The 19,907-nt window shown below is 45.4% G+C and overlaps 2 protein-coding genes across 7 annotated transcripts in view; both read left to right on the forward strand.

Annotated features, from left to right (window-relative positions):
• Window positions 1-1,686: 1,686 nt before the first annotated feature.
• On the forward strand, window positions 1,687-6,450 carry LOC127592874 (uncharacterized). Its single transcript, XM_052053893.1, has 3 exons — window positions 1,687-1,801; window positions 2,296-4,206; window positions 5,227-6,450. Exons 1-2 carry the CDS (start codon window positions 1,760-1,762, stop codon window positions 3,055-3,057), a joined length of 804 nt encoding a protein of 267 aa, XP_051909853.1. The 5' UTR covers window positions 1,687-1,759; the 3' UTR covers window positions 3,058-4,206; window positions 5,227-6,450.
• Window positions 6,451-15,923: 9,473 nt separating this feature from the next.
• Window positions 15,924-19,907, forward strand: part of neto1l (neuropilin (NRP) and tolloid (TLL)-like 1, like) — a 28,136-nt gene continuing 24,152 nt past the window's right edge. For 4 of the 6 annotated variants that reach the window (XR_007960224.1, XR_007960225.1, XM_052053754.1 and 1 more), the window contains exons 1-4: window positions 15,924-16,546; window positions 16,903-16,959; window positions 17,278-17,412; window positions 17,533-17,781. Coding sequence is in view for 3 of the 6 variants with exons in the window: in XM_052053754.1 (XP_051909714.1) it covers window positions 16,519-16,546; window positions 16,903-16,959; window positions 17,278-17,412; window positions 17,533-17,781 (469 nt within the window). In the remaining 3 variants the exon portion in view is untranslated. Of the gene's footprint in view, window positions 16,547-16,902; window positions 16,960-17,277; window positions 17,413-17,532; window positions 17,787-19,907 lie in introns of all 6 variants that reach the window. The other 2 variants (XM_052053752.1, XR_007960226.1) reach the window with 2 other exon arrangements.

Here is a 19,907-nt window from a genome sequence, read left to right on the forward strand (position 1 = left end):
ATTCTCTGTTTTTTTTTCCGCCCCCACCTCGGCGAATACTCTTGTTTGCATGTATCGTGAACTTTTTCTCAGCATGCATCTTGGATATTCTTTCGAGTGAATTCTTATCGCCGCTTTAAATTCTGAAGGGGGTCATACGTTGACAGGAAGAGTCGGATGTTTCCATGGAATGCAATTTGAGGCAAAGGCTGGAGATGAGGGTACCGCAATATACGCAACATGAGGCCAGACTTTTATCCCCCGCTGCAACAACGACTGTCCTGTCGAGTCATTTTAGGCCTAGCGTCTTTCAGCCATCAACTGCTGGGCCGCTTTCTTTATCCCACTGCAGGGGCATGAATCTACTTGTACTTTGCAATTGATGTCAAGTGAAACTGGAGTATGAAACAAACTATTATCGAGAAATCCGGCTCACGTCACGAACCTTCAATGGAAGAATAGGGCGCAGAGCGCACCGGGCCACAAATAGAGACTGTGGCGAGGGCACATCAGCCGACTGGAATACGAACGGTCATGAAAAATGTCATCCGCAGAACATAAGATCACCTTTACGAGCCGTTCTGATCAGTTTCAGTTTCAACGAGCCCGATTGAACAGTTCAACCTTTTTAACGTGGGCAACAGCGCTTGGGAAATTGATGCCTGCTACGTTTTTTATTTTTCCTTGATGTGAAATGGGCGGCATCGAGACGGAGGCGTTGATTGCGCATGCGGATGAGACACCCCGCTACTATTTGGTGCAGGGCAGTTATTAGAGGGACGGCTGCTTCTGAGCAACGACAGCGGATGATTATCGGGTCAGAGTGCACTCGGAGTGGCTTTGTGCGAATCCCAAGTAAATCTCTCGTTGGATTTGTTTTAATGGAGGCAAACTATCTGACAAGATGCTCATCTCCTTCTCGTGCAGGGTGAGGTAAAGTGGTTCCTCTCCGATTCCACTGTCGCGCAAAGCAGGCCGACAAGAGAAAGTCACGGTTTACAAACGCTAAAAGAAACAGAGCAGTAGGTACTAAGATTGATTCCGTATTTATTTGATTTCCGCTTGAGGTGATCCTTGGACAGGGCTTATGGAAATTTTTACTTTAAAACTGTCACAGAGTATTTTGGTTCCCATAATTAGAATGTCACAAATGTTAAGATCATCTCTCAATTGTTTTTTCCTTTTTTTTTTTAAACCACAATACACGACAGTCATGAAGGTATTAAATGAATCACCGTGTGAGTACTCAGTTCGTATACACTTGAGGTACACGTTTAAAACCGTTTTGTGGTTTGACGGCAATAGAAAACCCAATACGGGGTTTGGAACCAGCACTTCTGCATAAGAGCATGTCAAGTCAGTTGCCACGGCAACATACAAGACGTTTTTTTTCTTGGAGGTGAGTGGAGGGGGGGGGACGACCCCCGCACACAGCTAAGTGTTATGTGGTGTGTAGCCGTAGTGGTCCTATACAACAAATTGTATCAACAACAGATTTGCCTTCGCAGAATTTGACTTTGGGCAAAGCCCGTGACCATTACATAATGTATATTATTGGATGTAGAATAAGCTGTGAGCATTTTCTCTATGATGCCTTTCTTTCTTTGTGACCACAGCTTTGAAGCCCTTATGACTTCGCTTGTGTCGATATTCTAGGTTGGTTGATTTATTTGATCCAGATGATGAGTCATCAGAGCGAGGCGAGTTCAACCATCTGCTGAACTCTGCCGCGGCTAGACCGTCCGCAATACCGGAAGGTTCTTCATGCGCAAACGGCAAAATGAATGAGGTGGAGAAAATGAGCCTTGAGAATGGGGAAGAGGTGAGTTTATTCTTTTGACATGGTGCAAACATTACTGGATGTTCTGGATTTATTCATCATCTGGATTTATTGAACTAAAAGTGCCTTTAAAAGCTTTCAGCCTTTTAGGGTACGTTGAGGTGACATTCTTCAGTATCATAAACAACGCTCAGCAAAATGCAATTTTGGTATTCTGCAGACACGCACTTGTAGTTTTCTCAGAATAGCAAATGGCTTTGTTTCTTGGACATTATTACTCTTGCAACGTTGAAGGCTTTTCACACCAGCTTGTCTTCTGCTTCCTGGAGATATGTTGTTGAAAAATGAACAGCCGGTATTGATTGAGGGGCGTGACGGGCAGAGAACTAGCCCTTAATTCATATCATGTCAAAGTGAATACATCAGACCTTTATTTTTGTCATCTCACCATCGCGACTCAAGTGATGACATTTTCATCTTGTTCAGTGCGCTGTAGGACTCACTTGTGAATGTAAAGTCCCATTGTGTCATTTCAGGCGCAGCGACATAATCACGGCGATACCGCGGAGGAAGTTTGTCACCCATGCAAACAAAACCGTCACATCTTTGGTGAGAGCTCCGCTCAGGCGGACGTAGTCGCTGCCCCGCGGGAGGGCCAGGAGGGACATGGCCGCCATAAAGTTACGGAAGACGAGAACACACGGCAGATGGAACAAAAGCTCAAGGAGAAAGAGGACGCGATAAACTGCCTTCTTCACGCGCTGACTGACGCCGAGACGGTCACCGCGTTTGTCAGCAAGTCGTGGATGGAGGCTTACGAGCAGCTCAAAATGACCTATGAGGATGACTCCAACAACATGGTGGCGGCCATAAATGCCGAGTGGCAGAAGTGGTGGGCCTACAGAGAGCAGGAGACGGCCGACCAGTTTCAGACTCAGTGGGAGAACATGCAGTGGCACATGGACGATATGGCGGCCCACTTCCAAAGCGCGCTCGACGTCATGCAGAGGCACAATTTGGAAATGTCTACGTACTTCAGGAATGGAATGGAGAGGCTCCGACAGCACATGGGACGGGTCATCCGGGAAAAGGATGACTTGATTGCAGAATTGAGAAGGGAAAACGGCATTCTCGTAGCCGTGAACGGAGCGGTGTCGCGTTTTGCAAATGAGACCTTGGAAGAGCAACAAAGTCTTCAAGCCTCAGAGGATCCCTTGAGGGCGGAGCAAGCGGCGACGATAGCCTCTGTTAATGCTGCCGAAGTAACGGGTAGCGATCCAAACCCGAATGCACAATGACGTCGCTTCCAGTGACACGTTGGATCTTAGAAATGCACGGACAAAATTATTCATCCATTCACACGGGCGCAAGCTAATGAGTCATACAATGCGATGCCGTTTCCAAAGGAGACGACACGAAAGAACTGGGACCTGTTGGCAGCAAAGCCAAGGTGGAACAAATGGACTGAAAGTGCTTTGCACAACAGCAAAAACTGCCGACGGGACAACGGCCAACCCCGTTAGTCTCCGAAGCGACACTTTCGATTTGTTGGCAAATCTGTACATTGCCGTCTCCACTCAAAAGTTTGTTGCCTTCCCTGAAGGGGAACGATTCAAGACAGACATTGGCATGCATTAGTCCAAGAAATTGGCCTATTAACTCATTCACTCCCAAAGACGTTTTCAAACGTCTTTTCGGACTTGGTCTAGAATTGGCTGGTACTGAATGAGTTAATCTGGTCCATTTGAGGGTGTAACCTCATGCGACTAGAAGGACGGTCACCGGTGGTTTTAGTCATCTTCACATTTGTCCTCAACACAAGCGGAAATGCACTTTTAACGTCCGTGTTTCAAGAAAAGGCACCGAGTTGCCTTGGGAGTTCAATAATCGTCCCCATTGTCTTGAATACATTTAGGGATGCTCGATTAAGCCTGAGAATTATTCCCCTACGGCAAAAGCGAGTTGCCGACCTTCAAGCTATGAACGTGGTCGATCCTATTTGACGCTATTCTGGCCACATCATTCACAAGCAAGTTTATTTCATGTCGTCTGATGTGTTCCAATGAATCTTCAGCTTTTCGGACACGTTTTACATGACAGCACTTGATCCCGATGGCAGGGATCCTCAACCCAATGTTTGCTGCAGGAATAAATGTGTCTATGGGAATACAGTGAATTTGGGAAATTCATGGGGAACAAACATATATATATATATATATATATATATATATATATATATATATATATATATATATATATATAAATCCTATAAAAAGCTATGAATGGGGATTGGACTGTATTTTAGTTTTCAGTCGGCACTTGGATCACAGTTATCAGTCAATTCACTGCCACGTCTTCTAAAAGCATCTCCCAGCGGCTGCTGTGGTTGCTACGCCAGACCCGATCGATGCTTCCTGCATTTATCCCGTCACAACCGCTGCTCTGAGGTAATAACCAGGGTGACCTCTTTCAAAAACACTTCTCCCCCAGGCCCCCATTTTTTTCAGTTTTTCAAACACCACCTGATGCAGACACCGCCTGCCCACACGCAAGTCCGCCGACAAACACATGCTGCCTATGGGCGAATCAGGACCCGAGTCAGCTATTGGAAATAAGGCAATGAAGGCAAAGCACTTGATATGCAGGCATCTGCTTTGTGGCTTATCTCCACTGCTCAACTGTGGTGAGCAATTGCCGCTTGGCCAGCCCCAGTGAAAAACCCCTCCCCATCCTCCACAGCCTCACCCACTTCCCCATTTTGTCGCCGCTTTGCTTTTCTGCCTGCCCGGAAGGACATGATTGGAATCATTTCCAATCATGTCAATTGTTAATTAAATGGATGATTTCCCCCTGGTGAAAGCTAGTTGAGTATATCTGAAGCTGGGAAAGATGTGTTTGTTAGAAAATAAGTCAAGCACCAAAACTACAGGAGTTGCCTGTTGGGAGGACTGCTTATTAAATGCATTTCAAGTGTCATGTTGCGAGTTTTGCGGATGTGGTTTTGATGGGTTTTTGTTTTGTCATGTTTTTCTGATTTCCCTTTTGTCCGTGTCTGTCTAGGAGTTATTTTGTCCACCCGTGGATGTCAACCCGGTCCCTCGTGTCAACCAAGCCAGCTCCCCTGAGCTACCCGTGACTTGCCCCGATGTTCCTCATTGTTTCGTCACTTTGTGTTTGTATTCTGTTAATCCTCTTCAGTTCACTGCCCAAGTCATATCTTCTTCCCTGTTGCTGCTGTCATGTCTGCTTTCCTTTGGAATAAACCAAAATAAATGAACAGTGTCCAAATGCCTTCTCCCTACCCCCTATTTAAATGTTTTAGTCGAGACCACAGCTGCCTTGCCTCCCTGCTTCCCTGCATTTGAGTCCTCATCCATCACTCCCCTTGACAGAATCAACTGACCACAAATGGACTGCGCAGAAGTGGAGGTGATAAAGTGTGCTTTTTTTTGTGTGTGTTGTTTCAGGACCTGGCTTCCGCCATGAACAGCCTGACTGCACACCTGGACATGTTCTGTGCCCGGTACCTTCCCACTTGGCAGCGGCGCAGAATGTCCTGCAGCTGCTCTCCATCCCCTCTCCGGCAGTGCACATCCTGCGGCCGCCGTGTGACCCTGCTCCAGAGGTGTTACAACTCAACCGGGAAAAAAAATCACATGGTACAAAAACAAATTTGGTTACACCTTCTCATAACTGGGGATGTGGCTGCGGTCAATTAATATTCGGACATGAAATCCGAGTCGGCATACACCGGCTACCAAGTGCCTCCGAATAACAGCAAATAAAGTTCTGATGTTCTTGTAGGCTTTTCTGAACCAGTTGCAGAGAAAATTATGCTACAACATATTGTGGTGCAACTTGCTCTACAGACATTCTGAATGTATTCTATTGGGCTATACATGTGCCGGTGCAGAGCAGACAAGCCGACTGGCCACTCATTTCCACTTCACAGCCACACAATAACTTTTGGATCTCTTGACAGCCACCACAGCGCTCACATCGATCATGCACAAGCGCCAATGCACCTGTGCAGCAGTAAATCAGCTTGCTAGCGCACAGCCTATGTTTAGTTCGTTCAATGTCACGAGGCAGGGCGGCTGTATATCCTTGGTGTCAGCATTATGTGAAGGTGGTCATGTTCCCTCTGTTGCTCACATGACCCGATTTCTGACGATGGGCTTGAATGTTTGTGTCTGCTTATGAGTTAATAGCAAAAGATGATGTGCCTGGTGAGCAATTTAAGCCGGAATGTATCATGCGTGTTGTCGTGCGTGACTCACCAGCTGTAAAAAAAAATGATGTATTTGTGTTGACCTAACCAAAAAAAATGGTATGGGACAAGTAAAAAGCAGGGTTTTTGAATGCAGCAATCAGCAGTGGCGCATTTCACGATGCCGGCGCGAAAGATGAAAACTGCGCGCGCGTGATTGCTAATTGCTGCATTGTGGGCCGCCTCTCTTCCACCTCCACCGTGACACGCCAATTCATCAGAGATCACAGGCGGATCGAACCAATGGCTCCCGTCTAAGCCCGCCGCTGACAAATATCCCCCCAAAATCCTTTCTTGCAGTCTGCTGCCTTCAGCGCCTGCCTGCATACGACTCATTAAGCCAGCTGACTGTCACTCGTCAACGCTGCAATCTGGCATTGGATCTTGATGCAAAGGGGAAATAAAAAGTTTGACGTTTTTATTCACGGGTGGATCTGACACTAAAAGTGTATTACGATGAGGTGCGACTTTTGCCGGCAACCAGCCACCTTCTCTCGCAACACTTCATTGCTTGGCCTAATAAGGGACGAATACGCTCACTCCCAAAGCTCGTTTTTACTCGCCGACCGTCTACTTCCATCCTGTATTCCCAGGTAGTGTCTGTTATTTAGCAAATGAGTTGCTGGTCCATAACTTTGGCCATCGGATGGCTGTGATTGAAGGTTAATGCTCAATGGCAAATAAGACCTTGGCAAAGCACGTGTTTCAGGGTTACGCAATCGACTCGTATGTGTGTACCAGGACTATTTTTTTTTTTTACAAAAGTGATATCTCCCGTCTCATGCACTCCAAATTATTTCACCGTATATTTAGCCTGCGCTCATTGAGACTCGCGACACATTCAACATGTCAATCTTTTGAAAAATTGAATCAACGCACGCGCTCTATTCAACTTGAAACTGCATGAAAGGATGGAATACGAGAGCTGGCTTTCTGTTCCGAGCGCCAGGCTCCACGGTGAAACCCGTTTCATTCACGAAAATAGTAAATGAGAAAAGTGAGAAAAGTGTGCAGCTGAGTATGTGTATTAGTGATTGTCATGTCTGCCACACAGTCAAAAGGTTTCTGAGCTAGAGATCGACATGGAAAATTGTGCACTTCCCTTTTCTTTGCAAGGTACCGTTTTTGAAGAAATCTTTCAGAAAAAGCAAACTCCCAAAGAATTGTCGCAATATGAAATGAAAGACATTCCAAAAATGTTAAAGGTAGCTTTTGTCAAACATCATGCACGCACAAAGTCTTTTTGTCCGCTTAACTCACTCATGACCTGGTCTTCTTGATAATATTTATGACTAACGTCAAAGGAAGGACCCTGTGAAGGGTAAAAAGTGTTCAACATTTTAATCAGAATCAAGACATCTCTGGTGGCTTGCGGGAAACATTAGTGCTGGTAAAGTCAATTCTTTTCATAGACTCTTAGTGTTTGCAAAGAAAGTACCGGGACAAATGATACGTATATCTATCTTGTTTGTCGAAGGTTAACCGGTGCATTTGAAGAGCTCCTTAGCCAGGCTTGATGGAAGCTGCTCTTTGTCTTCAGTGTGTCAAACGTGACAAGGATGAAGGAAAAAATAAAAAAAATGGCGAAATCCTTAAGGCAAGGCACTGCCAACAGACATTGTGCTTGGCTTGCTGCCCGGTACCATGAGAAGATGCTTTCATTTGGAGCAGCTTTAGCCGCTCCACGGGAGGTCGAGGGGGAGCATTCAGTTGTTCTTCTCACACCAGAAAAATCATTCATTGAATATGAAATGTGTGTTTTTTTGTTTTTTTTTTGTCAAAAGCTACAGTTAACTCTCACATGAGCGCAAAGATGATCCTGTTTGGTCATCACGATATCTTCAAATATACACGTGTTTATTGATGAATATTCTGATAGAATTTATGACCTTGACTCAACTCCATGCACCAATTGTCTATACTGAGTGTTGTAGTTCAGGGTTTGACTCTGGAGGAGAGCAGAGCAAAAAGAGATAAAACGGCCGTTCAAATTCATATTAGTTCTGAATGTACGAACAATTTAGGGACTTAAATGAACCTTACATGCATTATTTTAGAATCTGGGAACAATCCGTAGCTAGCATTATCCAGGAAGGACAGATTTCAACCTCGAATTTCTGAACTGTTGAGATCCAGCGCGAGGATGGAAGCACGTAGCAAATCAGAGGCTGATGTTTCAGCGCAGAGATTATAGTGGCCGCTCTCGGCTAATGCAGCACTCGGATTTGAGTTTATCAACCTACAGCGCGTAAGCTCCGCCTTAGGTGGTCCCCGACGAAGCCATTTACAAAAGGAACGCATAAGCATCCTCTCAACAACAATATGGATGACTTAACATTGTCTCTTATCACATTTCAAACATGCTGTTCTGAAAAGTAAAAACAGGTTCTTAAAAAAAAAAAGTTTATCGCCAAATAGGGAGGATTGTCACCAAGCTCAAGAGACGGTGGGATTGATGCCACAATGACACCTCAGCAGTAAACAGGCCTAGCATCTCTCCAACAGTCATTGCCATTGTTTGACCCTCTGGTTGCAAAGATTGCTTCTCCCCCCCCCCCCCCCCCCCCCATCGATGAGCTATATGCCTCCCCCGATTCACAAAAGTAACTTCTCTTTCCATCGCACACTCCCATCTTCTCCCATTTGCTAGATAAAATGAGCTTGCCACAGCAACATCAATACTTTTGGCCGGGAAGTCCACAAACATTTTTCATCTCCAAATAGTGAACAAGATGAGAAAGAAATTGGACCTAAGAAAGATGCCCAAACCTAAAATAGCAGCCTGGGTTCACAATCAGGTCATGTGTTAAATATGGCCCCTTACCCAGAACTGAAGTTGAAGGTAAACAAAACAATTTCAAAGGGGGCATTTAACTGGCCATTGCACTTCTTTCAAAAAGCCAAGGAAAGGAAATCACTGGGGACTATCCCACTAATTAATACACCACAGCGGCGTCGAAACGCAAAACCGTCACATCTGCAAATCGGCTTACTCAGCCTAGGAAGAAGAGAATCTTTGTTTTGTTTTTTGTTTTTCGGTGGCTTCCCTGTCCAACTTGGGCAATACTTAGCATTTTACTCATCACGTTCAAAGATGTTGTCGCAACACCAGACGAAATGTCCCCATACTGCGGACAATTGTCACCAATGGTGTTACATCATGCATCGGCGATTTGATGGCTTCTTTTATGCGGCATCGAGAAAGAATACGCAGCTGCCTCCGTGTCGGCGAGTCATTTTCATCCGGAAAGATTTAGGACCGAAGCGCAACTCAAAACTCAAGTCAAGGTCAGTGCACGAGCTACTCTTTGGCCTTTGCGGCTACTCTGTATTTGCTTTCAGAGCGTCAGCGTTTGGGTGTGTGTGTCAGGTGCGTGCATGCACTTCAATGACAACAGCCTCATGGTCGCTGATTCGACATAACGAGGACCGCTGGAGATGTAGGAGGACACACAGAAGTGCAGGGGGGGGGGGGGGGGGGGGGTCAAACAACTGCTTTTGGTTTCGTAATTCTTGAGGTGCTTCGAATATGTTGACGCTAGGTCGGTATGGAGCCAGAGGGCTGCCATTGAAATTTGGGCATTCAAAAAAAAGTCTAGGTGCTTGGCTCACCCATTCACCGGTAAATCTAAAGTCCATTTTAATAGACACAGAATATTTAACTAGAAACAGCCTCAGTATGCAAACATTTTTAAATATTTTCATTTCAACACATTTTTTTTTTGTTGCATTCAAAAAGCAAACAGTCCTTCTTTCAACCGAGCCACTTGATTTTGTGTACAGGTCTTGTCTTCTAAGCTTACATCAGAATGTATATGATTACAATTTGCTGTGAATGGTAAAGAAGAAAACTTTCTTGCGATGGGTTGTAAATCTCAGTATTTTGATGTAACAATGGGTTGGATACATGTTATCCGGTAGCAGGACGAAATGGTGTGTGTGTGTGCCTTTTTGAATGTGTTAACAGCAGCTGAGGGCTTGTGTTATGTGCACAGGAATTGATAGATTCCGGGTGCGCCCCACCCGTCTTGATCCTGTGGCCTCAATATTTGCGCTTTGATAATGTGACGTTTCCGCATGATACCAGCTTGCAGAAGCAATAACTGCGGGAAAGGCTTGTCTAGATGCACGCTATGCCATGAATGTCTGAAAGAGAGAGGGCGGCTCGCCTTACTTTTTGCTTTATTATGGCTTACGAATGGCATAATGTTTTTGTTTTAGGTGGGGGCGGGGCAATAGGGTCGTTTTTTTATTTCAATCCAAGCTGTCAAAGTGAGGTACGGGTTTAGAAATATTTGTAGGACAGTAAATTCCTCTCCACCGCAGATTCCGGGTTCACTTCTAGGCTTGACCATCACTCTGAGATGAATTTGAATTCTCAAAAAGTGAATATCTTGGAAAGATATTTTGTAAATCATTCCTCCCAAGAGACGACTTCAATGTATGGCACATCATTTTCATATGCACACTATCTACTCAGGTCTCGAGAAAACTGACGAGACAACAAGGAGCACCTGGGCAAGACTGATTGGCCCACACAAGGGACCTGGATCATGACACAGATAGAAATTTTACATGGCCTAATCAAAAGAGAGGGCAGAAGGATTTCCTGACTTCTGCTTTGGGTAGCTAATCACTCTTGTGCAACCTTCTGGACATAAGTTGCAATTTATTGGCTGCGGCAGCTGGCCCGGTTTTCAAAGATGCCTTTAGGTTGATGTTTCCTATGCACAGACTCCCTAATAATTACAGCCTTATTACTCTAATGATGTGGCTTTCAGACCGCTATCTGCCGAGGAAGAGCCACAAATGCGCCTACACTTTGACTCCACATTCCGAAGCACACACACAACCCGGACTGGCCCAGTGTGAATGAATCTTCGGAGCCGTGAGCAAACCAGCGTGTTAGCGGAAATTGGAGATGGAGGCGCGTGGGCTGCCGGTGCACATGTGTCACCCCGCATGAAATCCATCAAGCCATTTGTGGGCACTGGTGGAAAATATCAGCGAAGGTAGGAACTTGCGTTGGAGGGAGAATTGTGACTCGCCAACATCGGTGACACGCAAAAACGAAAATGGATCATTTCTTCAAAATGTACGAACATAATAGCGCCCATTCACATGCTGCCCATGACACACATTTCCATACAAATGAAAAACTTTTTTTTAATGGTGTGGCTGTAGACTGGTTCAGTTTTTTTTTTAATTCCATTTCTACAACCATTCTTGGAACAATGTCAACATGCAATGTCATTCCCTTCCCTGTGATGACATAAGAACATTTGATTGGATTCGATAATCCTGCCGGTTATCAAGTTCTAATTGCCTTGTGTTTCAACTTTTGGCCAAAAGGCTGCCGAAATGTCAGAAGGATCCTCGGTGCATTTTGGGCGTGAATATGTATAAAACATTCTGCCAACTCTTGGGTTGGAATCAGCCTGCATAAATCTCTTTGATGATCGCCGTTGAAACATCTGCTGGCTCAATGCAACTCATTCGGCAAGGCAATAAGATGTCTGGGCCGGCGTATGCTAATGACCTTGCAAGTTGCTCAAAAAAGTTTTCCCGCAAAATAATTGCTGCGGTGTGACGATGGCATTTATGGATTGGGAGGATTGTATCCGACGGAGCCATGCCGGTTGTGTTGTTGCTCCCTCGAATGTGCGATGATTCTCCCTCAAGAGTCTAATCAGGTCACTTAGATGAGCCGTTGAAGGCACAACTTCCTTTGAGCCCTTTTCAAGATGGTGTAAATTGTAATGGACATCCGAGCGTTACCAGCAGATAATTTCTATTGTTCACAGACTGCATGTGTGACAATTTCGAGGTAAATCCTGTCAGGGCCTCACAGTGCAACGCGTCTTATCGCAGATAATGAGTGCTGGGAAAGTAACGCCACAGACTGTTTTCTATTTCCGGCTAACAAACATATCTGTGTACCGGTAATTGGTTCAGTGCGGAAGAAGGCGCCTCAACGTTTGGGTTTTCAAAGAAAAATGGATGAACTGTAAAAAAGTCACAGCCATCTGGAATTAAGAGAAGGCAAGAAAACGGGATTGTGCTGAATTGTTTTGTCGTCAAGGAAATATTCATGACACGCAACGACCTTTGGCCACGTCAAGCGCCACCCTTTATTAAGATCAGTTCTGCTACAGTGCTGAGGAGACTGATTTGATGACCAGAATTTTGTCTTGTAACAAAATTAAGATCATTGATTTCCTAATGCGCGGGGGGGGGATTTCTGTCCTCATTGATTTATGTCTCTCCCAGTTTGTTGATGATTCCAATTGAAGAAGTGGTGAGCAGAGCGAGGTGGACTTCCATCACTATGAAGGGGGGGTGTGGGGGGGATGCACATAAAACAATCAAAATGATGTTCTCTTTTTTTAATCATACAGCTCGCACTGGACTGCACTGCATTGCACTGCACTGCACTGCACTTGTGGTCGTATTACCCCTTTGTAGAAAAAAACGCCAGCGGTGTTGACATTTTTTGTTTTTGTGTGTTTTTCGTGAAGAAAAACATCGAGTAAATGTTTTTTTTTACAAAGTCCCAACGTTTGTATGAGTAGGCCTATGAACACCAGCACGCCCGAGTTAAATTTGAGTTAGTACAGGGCGGTGAAAAGCCTTCGACTCCCTGCGGCCCACTGCTGGCTAAGCCTCCGTTAATTCCACTAACCACCTTGGCCATGTTTTCTCCAGTCATCATTAATCATCTCTCTGCTCCCCCCCCAACCCCCATACCCACCCCCCTTCTATCCTCTCCTTCATTTTCTTCCTCGTCAGTACGTTTGCCGTCCTCTGTAGACACACTCTTTCAGCATTCCGGGCAGATCCTGCAAAGAGGAGATAACACCAGCATGCCTGATGGCCATAAAGTTGACAAAGAAGCCACCACAGAAGAAATATACAGAAGCGTCAGCAGCTATATTCACACTGTACGCTACGAAGCATTCCCAGCCATTTTTTACGGTACATCACGTTAAAGTTATGGCCTCACCTTAAAAGAGTACGACAGACTTTGTTACGGTCAATTTAAGCTTCTTTGTCTATTATAATATAAACTCTTCATTGCCGCGGTGTCCCTCTTAAGGTCGTCTTTGCTTCTTCTAATTAGGATGTGCTGAAGCCCATCCCGGTCCGACGTCGGGCGAGAGGCGCCAGCCAGTCGTATCGAGACAAACACGGTCTGGAGAATATAAGGCCTTCAATTGACATATGCACGTTTTGGGGAATGTGGAAGGGATATCATGCAAACTCCACACGGGAAAGCCGCAGCCCAGATATGAACACGTAACCTCCGAAGAGTGGGTCCACAGTGCCGTCCTCAATTTGCTCTAATCTGGGCTATCATTTGCTCGGAATGAATATGTGGTACAGCGGTGGATAAGGAAATCGATGCTTTTGGATAATGGGGGAAAAAAATATATATATATAATACTGCACACGGTATAGCGCTGTTTATGGTATAAGAGGAAGGCAATATGTCAGGGGCCATCTGTGAGATGAATTATTGAATTAAGTGCCATATTGCAACACTCGGTCAGGCCCACATTTCTGCTCTGAATCCACATGGCGCTTTGTTCTTTTTCTGCGGTGCATTTTACTGACATGACTTTTGCCGGGTTTACTCAAATGCATGTCAGAGGAAAGCAAATTCCATTTGCGCTGTTTCAAAATGTTTGTTTCTAAATTTTCATGCATGATCCTGGACCTGGACAAACTTAATATTCTGGCTCCACTTTCTCAGCTCTTATCCAAACAAAAATGGGTCTCAGTGGCTCCCCCAAACCCCCCATCAGCGGCCTTGTGTCATCCCACAGTGGCTGCTCGACCCGCTGCCAACTCGCTAATGAGGTCAAATCACCAATTACACAGTCAGTTTAACCCAAGAGTGTCGGACATGGATCAGATCGCGGAGGTCACACCATCCCAAATCCCAGACACCCATAAAGTGGCATTTCACATCTTCTGTCCATTTAGACAAGCTTGGAAATGTGAAAAATATGGATTAACAGAGCGCGGCCCAGCAGACACGTTAGTTCACAGATAGGGCAGTTGCCCCTCCTGGGCTCAGATTAATTGCTGGGTGGATCAAAACATGACTGACAGACAAGATGCGGCACTCTGATGAATATGGAGCAAAAATCAACATTTTGTCACGTTAAATGAGAGTAACACCGAAACCATTTTGTTCCCTCCACACTGTACAAGTTGGGGTACTCTAAGTACTCAATGATACAACATGCCGATACTTGATTATCTTTGCTGTGTTGGCCAATCATCCTAAAACGTTTTGTATTTGAGGCAACAGATTCTGCAACATACCACAAAATTTGGGCCCATGTACCGCTGCCTGTCCTTTAAAATGTCAGAAGCTCTGCTCAAACCTCAAAACCGCTGTGCCTTTGTGGCACGATGGAGAAAGGAAAGTGAAAAGGCATGATTGTAGTTAATTGCAGAGCCGAGAGGAGAAGGGTAAAGGTGGACTAAATCCCACATCCATTAAATCAGTCTTTGCAACAGATTAGCCATTGCCACTCCCCCATGTCTTCACAAAGTGACCACGACACCTGTGCAGTCTCCCTCAAGCCAGACGATTGTGTGAGAGCTAACAGGTCATCCTCGGGGATGGCATGTAATTAAGATAATGGTTTTAGAAAATAATAAGGGCTGCTAATTGGCAGTATTGCTATTGTTATGCCTTTCCTGAACGTTACTTTTTTTCTTGCATTTGATGGGCTGAAGCGGCCACTTAGCTCGACATTAAGCATGCGTCACACATCTTAACTCCATTTTCAGCCCCTGTGTATGGCTTGTGTGTGTGTGTGTGTGTGTGTGTTGCACATGTGCAATATTAAGCTATTTACTGTATTGTATTAAGCTTTGCTTATTCCATATTCAGTGTTTAAGCAAAACTTGTTTGTGTCCATATGCAGATGTTCATTGTTATATCTGAAGGAAAAATGTAAATAAATATCAAAGTTGGCCCGCTAGTTTGTGCAGGTTTTTAATTTTGACCCACTGTGTATTTGAGTTTGACACACTTAGAGCGTGATTCCGCTTTTCCTCTCTCTGCAATTGATGTTTTCGTGCCTTTCCTTGAAGTGACTTTAGCTGATTGGTTAAAAGGTTAGAGTGGCACCTGTTGCCTTGGAATGCACTCCAGGGCCCAGAAATGTGTTTTCATGGAGCTGGTGTTATTCGTGTGGACAGATTGGTTTTTAGTGGTTTCTTCTTCTTCTTCTTTTTTTTCATCCCCCAAAGGGGAAACGTGTTTAAAAAATGGGTACACGTGGTCATAGCTCGAGGCTAGTTCATTTAACTGTGTTATTTTAAGCGGATAAAGTTTTCTGTGAATGGTTGCTAAGATTGCGATAGAAAGCCAGTCTCTGCAGTCCCTGTTAATATATCTGAAGATGGATATTGTCTGCTGGGTGCCAAGACTATTTTTGGAGCCCCGGACTCCCTCTGATCATGCTTTTTCATCTGGCGGGAGAGCCAGGGCACTCACTGAACGGTCAGGGATGCGTCCGAAAATCAACGAATACAGAATCCCAGCTTGCTTCAGTATTTTTGCCACTTTTTCTTTTACGTTTTTCTGCCTATCTCCTCATTCTGCGCCAGCTTGAAATGACTTCTGCGATTCACAAGGATGCACCTGCCTCGGCTCTTGACTGAGACAATCGCGTTGCGCGCGTACGATTTGATTTGCCACTTTCAAGTTTTCGCTGTGCGCGCGTGAGGATTGTGGCGCATTGCCTGTGAATGAACGTGCGCGCTAGAGGAGGAGGAATTAGAAGGGGGCGGGAGGGGTGATGGGGGGGGGGCTATACGAGAACTCGGCTTGGCTGCGGAGACTCTTACTTGACGGTGCACAGCAGCAGACCGATGCGCACACTCGACATCGTCGGATTTTCTGCAGCAGCACCAACATCCACCAAGAAAAAAAAATCCCAACTTGTTTCACCTCGCCGCAGGATCTTTACGCGCAGCGGTGCCGACATGTTGAGGATGCTGAGATGAGCCTTGCGCGGCTCTCCATGCTGCCGAAACCTCTCCTCCTCCTCCTCCTCCTCATCTTCCTCCTCCTCTCTTCCTCCTGATGAGGGGAGCAAAGAGGACGAAAACAAGGCTGCCTCATGTGTTCTTTTCCGAAAAGGAGATGGCAAAGGTGGAGCGATTAGAGCTGGGCTCATGACGGAACGAGTAATCCTTTCAGTGCACCAAAGAGATTTGGAAACGTTTGGATGGAATTTGGGCGAGTGTCTGCTACGAGAACAGTTTTTGGTCTTGTATGAAACCGGCGATTAGTTGCTGCCACACATTCTTCCCTAATGACTGCATCGAGGAGATTGATTTGAAAGGGGCGAGTGGTTTCTCTGCGCGAATTTCCCCTAAAACTCACCTCTTGTTTTCTCTCCTCAAGTACTCCACATCTAAATGGAATTAGTTGAGTCTGCGGCCGTTTGTGAAAGGAACAGACATGGTACATGGACACAGCTTCCATCACGGTAAGCAAAGTCGGTTTTAATTGTTTTGAAATTGACCAAATGTGAACTGTGAATGAAGAATGACGACCTTGTTTTTATTTTTACATACACTTCCGTTCAAGAGAATTGTGGACCCCCAAAAATGTATTTATCTGGAATATAATACATTTTTGGAACATCTCTGTTAAAAATACAATGTATGTGTGTGTGTGTGTGTGTGTGTGGTTTTAACTTTAACCGTCTGGCATTTTACTGATGAAAATTTAACCCTACTGCTGGCATGTTTCCTGTGATGAATCGACACTTTGTGGAACGGGAAATTGCCACGAACCATAACGATGGAGGTTGATCCATCCAAGCTGTATTTCTCATTGCAGTTGTCGCAAGTCTTATCCTCCTCGGCTTGTCCGGCGCAACAAAGAGAGGCACATCAGGTAACCACCGCAGAGGTTTCATTTGCGTACGACAGCAACAATATGGAATTACGACCAAATATTATTTTGTGGTTTGGTCGCTGTAATGAGGAAAACTGTGTGTCTAGCGTTCCCACGCCCCCTCCCGTGCACCTAATAAGTGGTCTGTAACATTGGGGTTGGACCAGCAGAACACCTGTCACCTTGTGTTACTAGTTTTCGCGTGGGTGCTGCTGTTCAAAGCTTTGTGCTGTGCTCAACCAACTATCTGAAGTCATTTTATTGAATTACGTGTGGTCCAAAATAATTAGCGAGCGGCCCTTGCGATTTGTTTTGCAGTGAAAAACAATTCCGGGGTGAAGCCAGCTGATCAGTGTGGAACGTGGGTGAAAGAACCAGAAGGAGGTCTCTTCACTTCTCCCAACTACCCAAGCAAATACCCACCGGATACAGAGTGCGTGTACATACTTGAAGGTAAACGCTCCTCTCTACTGTTGTACAAACGGCTAAGCGCCAAGGCGCAAAGGATCCGAAGCAAGTTGAGCTTGATTCTGCCCCTTTCTTGCGGTCATCCTCTCCAACCTTGTCTTTCAGCCCCGCCAAGGCAGTGCATCGAGCTCCACTTTGAGGAGCACTATTCCATCGAGTCCTCTTGGGAATGTAAATTTGACAACATCGAAGTTCGCGATGGACCTTTCGGCTTCTCTCCCATACTCGGACGCTATTGCGGTCAGCACAGCCCGCCGGATATCAGGAGTGGCGGCCGCTACCTGTGGATAAAATTTGTTACGGATGGCGAATTGGAGGCGGTGGGATTTTCAGCCAGTTACAACTTCACTGCAGGTACCGTAAGTCCACTTGTTCCTGTTACTGCACGCCTCAAAGCTGAATAACAACTATCATCCAGGGACTGCCTGGTGTAGAATTATCGATCGCCTGTCTCTTTCCATTGGCTATGTAGTATTATTGGCTGAGTGCTTCCACGACTGGTCGGGCTCTTTGTTCTCCTTCCATCTTCCTGCATCTGGAGTCATGTGGAGAAGTGTCAGTTCATTTTTAATGTGGGGGGGGGGGGGGGGGGGAATGAAGTGGGACATTATATTCACTATCAATCAGTAGGCAGTAACCTTACATTCCAGAACAACCTACAAGAAGGCTTGCGGGAGCAAAGCTACCCAGATGGAAGGAGAAGAGAGATTTATTTTGAAGGTACCAGTGAGGATTGGTAGACAGGCCACCAGAAGTCATATTAGAAATGGATTCATTTCAATAAATCTTTTTCCAACAAGAAAAAAAAGGGGGAAAAACAAGAGAGTCATTGCATCTAGATGCTATAAAAACATCTTAACCGTGTCCTTGAAGTAATTGAAGAGTCTCCCCTGCTTATGTTCGTGTCTGGCGTCTCCAGCTGCTTTATTCACCGTTCTAATTCACACAGCTTGCCTCTGTTGAATCAATGGGGAGAAAAAGGCAGGAACGTTGTCATGCATCAGCTGCCTTGACGCTCCTTGGCTTGTTTTTCACAGCTCCGCAGAATGCTTCGATACTTACACTGCATTGCCCTCTCGCTCTTAACTGCTTCTTTACACCGGCTACAGAGAGTTCATCAAAATGTCCGTTGTTTATACTGATTTCAAGTAACACCGGGTTGTTTCTAATTTACTTCATGGAATACCAATCAAGGTAGCACCGTGTTCGACTGGTGAGTGCGTCAGCCTCACGGTGCAGAGGTGCAGGGTTTGATTCGGGCTCTGGCCTTCCTGTGTGGACTTTGCGTGCCGTTGTCACGACGACACCGCTTTCTGTTTGATAACCGACGTCCGTACATGTGCCTCGTGATTGACTGCGACCCACCTCTCGCCTGAAGTTAGCTGGGATCGGCTCCAGCTCAACCGTGACCCCCAATAGCATATATGAGATACCGGAGATGGAGGCGTGGATGGGTCATGTGAAACTCCGAAGCTCCGCCTGGACTGGGAATCATGAGAGCATAAAAGGAATGGAATTACAGTGAGGATTACAGATGGAGGAGACTATCATAAAGACGCTGGGACTTTAAGATTGGACCTTGATAGGCTCAAGCTGGACAATTGAAAATTTAATCGAAGAAATTGACTCCTCGCTGCAGGTGCTGACCAAAGCGGCTCCAGTGCAAAGAAAGTAAATTCGCCGCTCACTTTTGCTTTTCGTTCCCATCGTATACCTGGCATATAAATGTGTGGATCGAAAACGAGTCCATATGTTTCTTTCGCTTTGACCCTCTCGGACGGAGCTTTGTCAAACAACTGCGTAAAACGCTACCTTGACAACAAAGTGCGTTGGTGTCATTCAAGCTACAGTAGAAATGACATCATAAAATTTGCTCATTCTACAAATGCAAAGCCATCTTTCTGGGCAAACCGGATTTTTTACTGGTCCACTTAACATTGTCCTACATTGATGCCGCATGTGCCGAACTGGTGAAAGGCTCACAATTCCATTTGACCCGCCCCGAGGCTGGTTGGAGAACAGCTTCAGAGAAAAAAACTTAAGATTGAATACACGAGTTAGAATGGAGGCAGCCCACCCACCCCATGTTTTGTGAGGAGGGGGCGGTTGTGCCGAGATCTCACTCAAGTTTCACTCGGTGTTTCTATGCGGGGAGAAATGGTTGGCAACAAAGCAATTAGGTGGGCCACATACAAGGAATACTATCGCACTTTTCCTGCATCTAATGGCGATGTTCTAAGGAACTCAGGGAATGATGATCGTCAAAATAATAGTCCCAATTCATTCATGTTAATACTTTGAGTCATTCCACCTGTTGCAAGGCAGAATTGACAACCCCTGCCATCGAATGAAAAAAAAATAACATTTGCATATTTGCATTTACTTTCAACAAGCTCTTTCAATACCAAACCCGTGACACTGTTTCTCTTGTCGGAGAGTGAACAGAAACAGGAAAAGAATGCAGATGTTCATTTCTAAAA

The sequence above is a fragment of the Hippocampus zosterae genome, chromosome 20 (assembly GCF_025434085.1).
Source record: "Hippocampus zosterae strain Florida chromosome 20, ASM2543408v3, whole genome shotgun sequence".
NCBI classification, from domain to species: domain Eukaryota; kingdom Metazoa; phylum Chordata; class Actinopteri; order Syngnathiformes; family Syngnathidae; genus Hippocampus; species Hippocampus zosterae.

Bases quoted from the DNA above. Each gene is read 5' to 3' on its own strand.
- LOC127592874 (XM_052053893.1), top strand. From the start codon at position 1,760: ATGAATGAGGTGGAGAAAATGAGCCTTGAGAATGGGGAAGAG. The intron at 1,802-2,295 runs GTGAGTTTATTC...GTGTCATTTCAG, and splicing joins GCCTTGAGAATGGGGAAGAG to GCGCAGCGACATAATCACGG.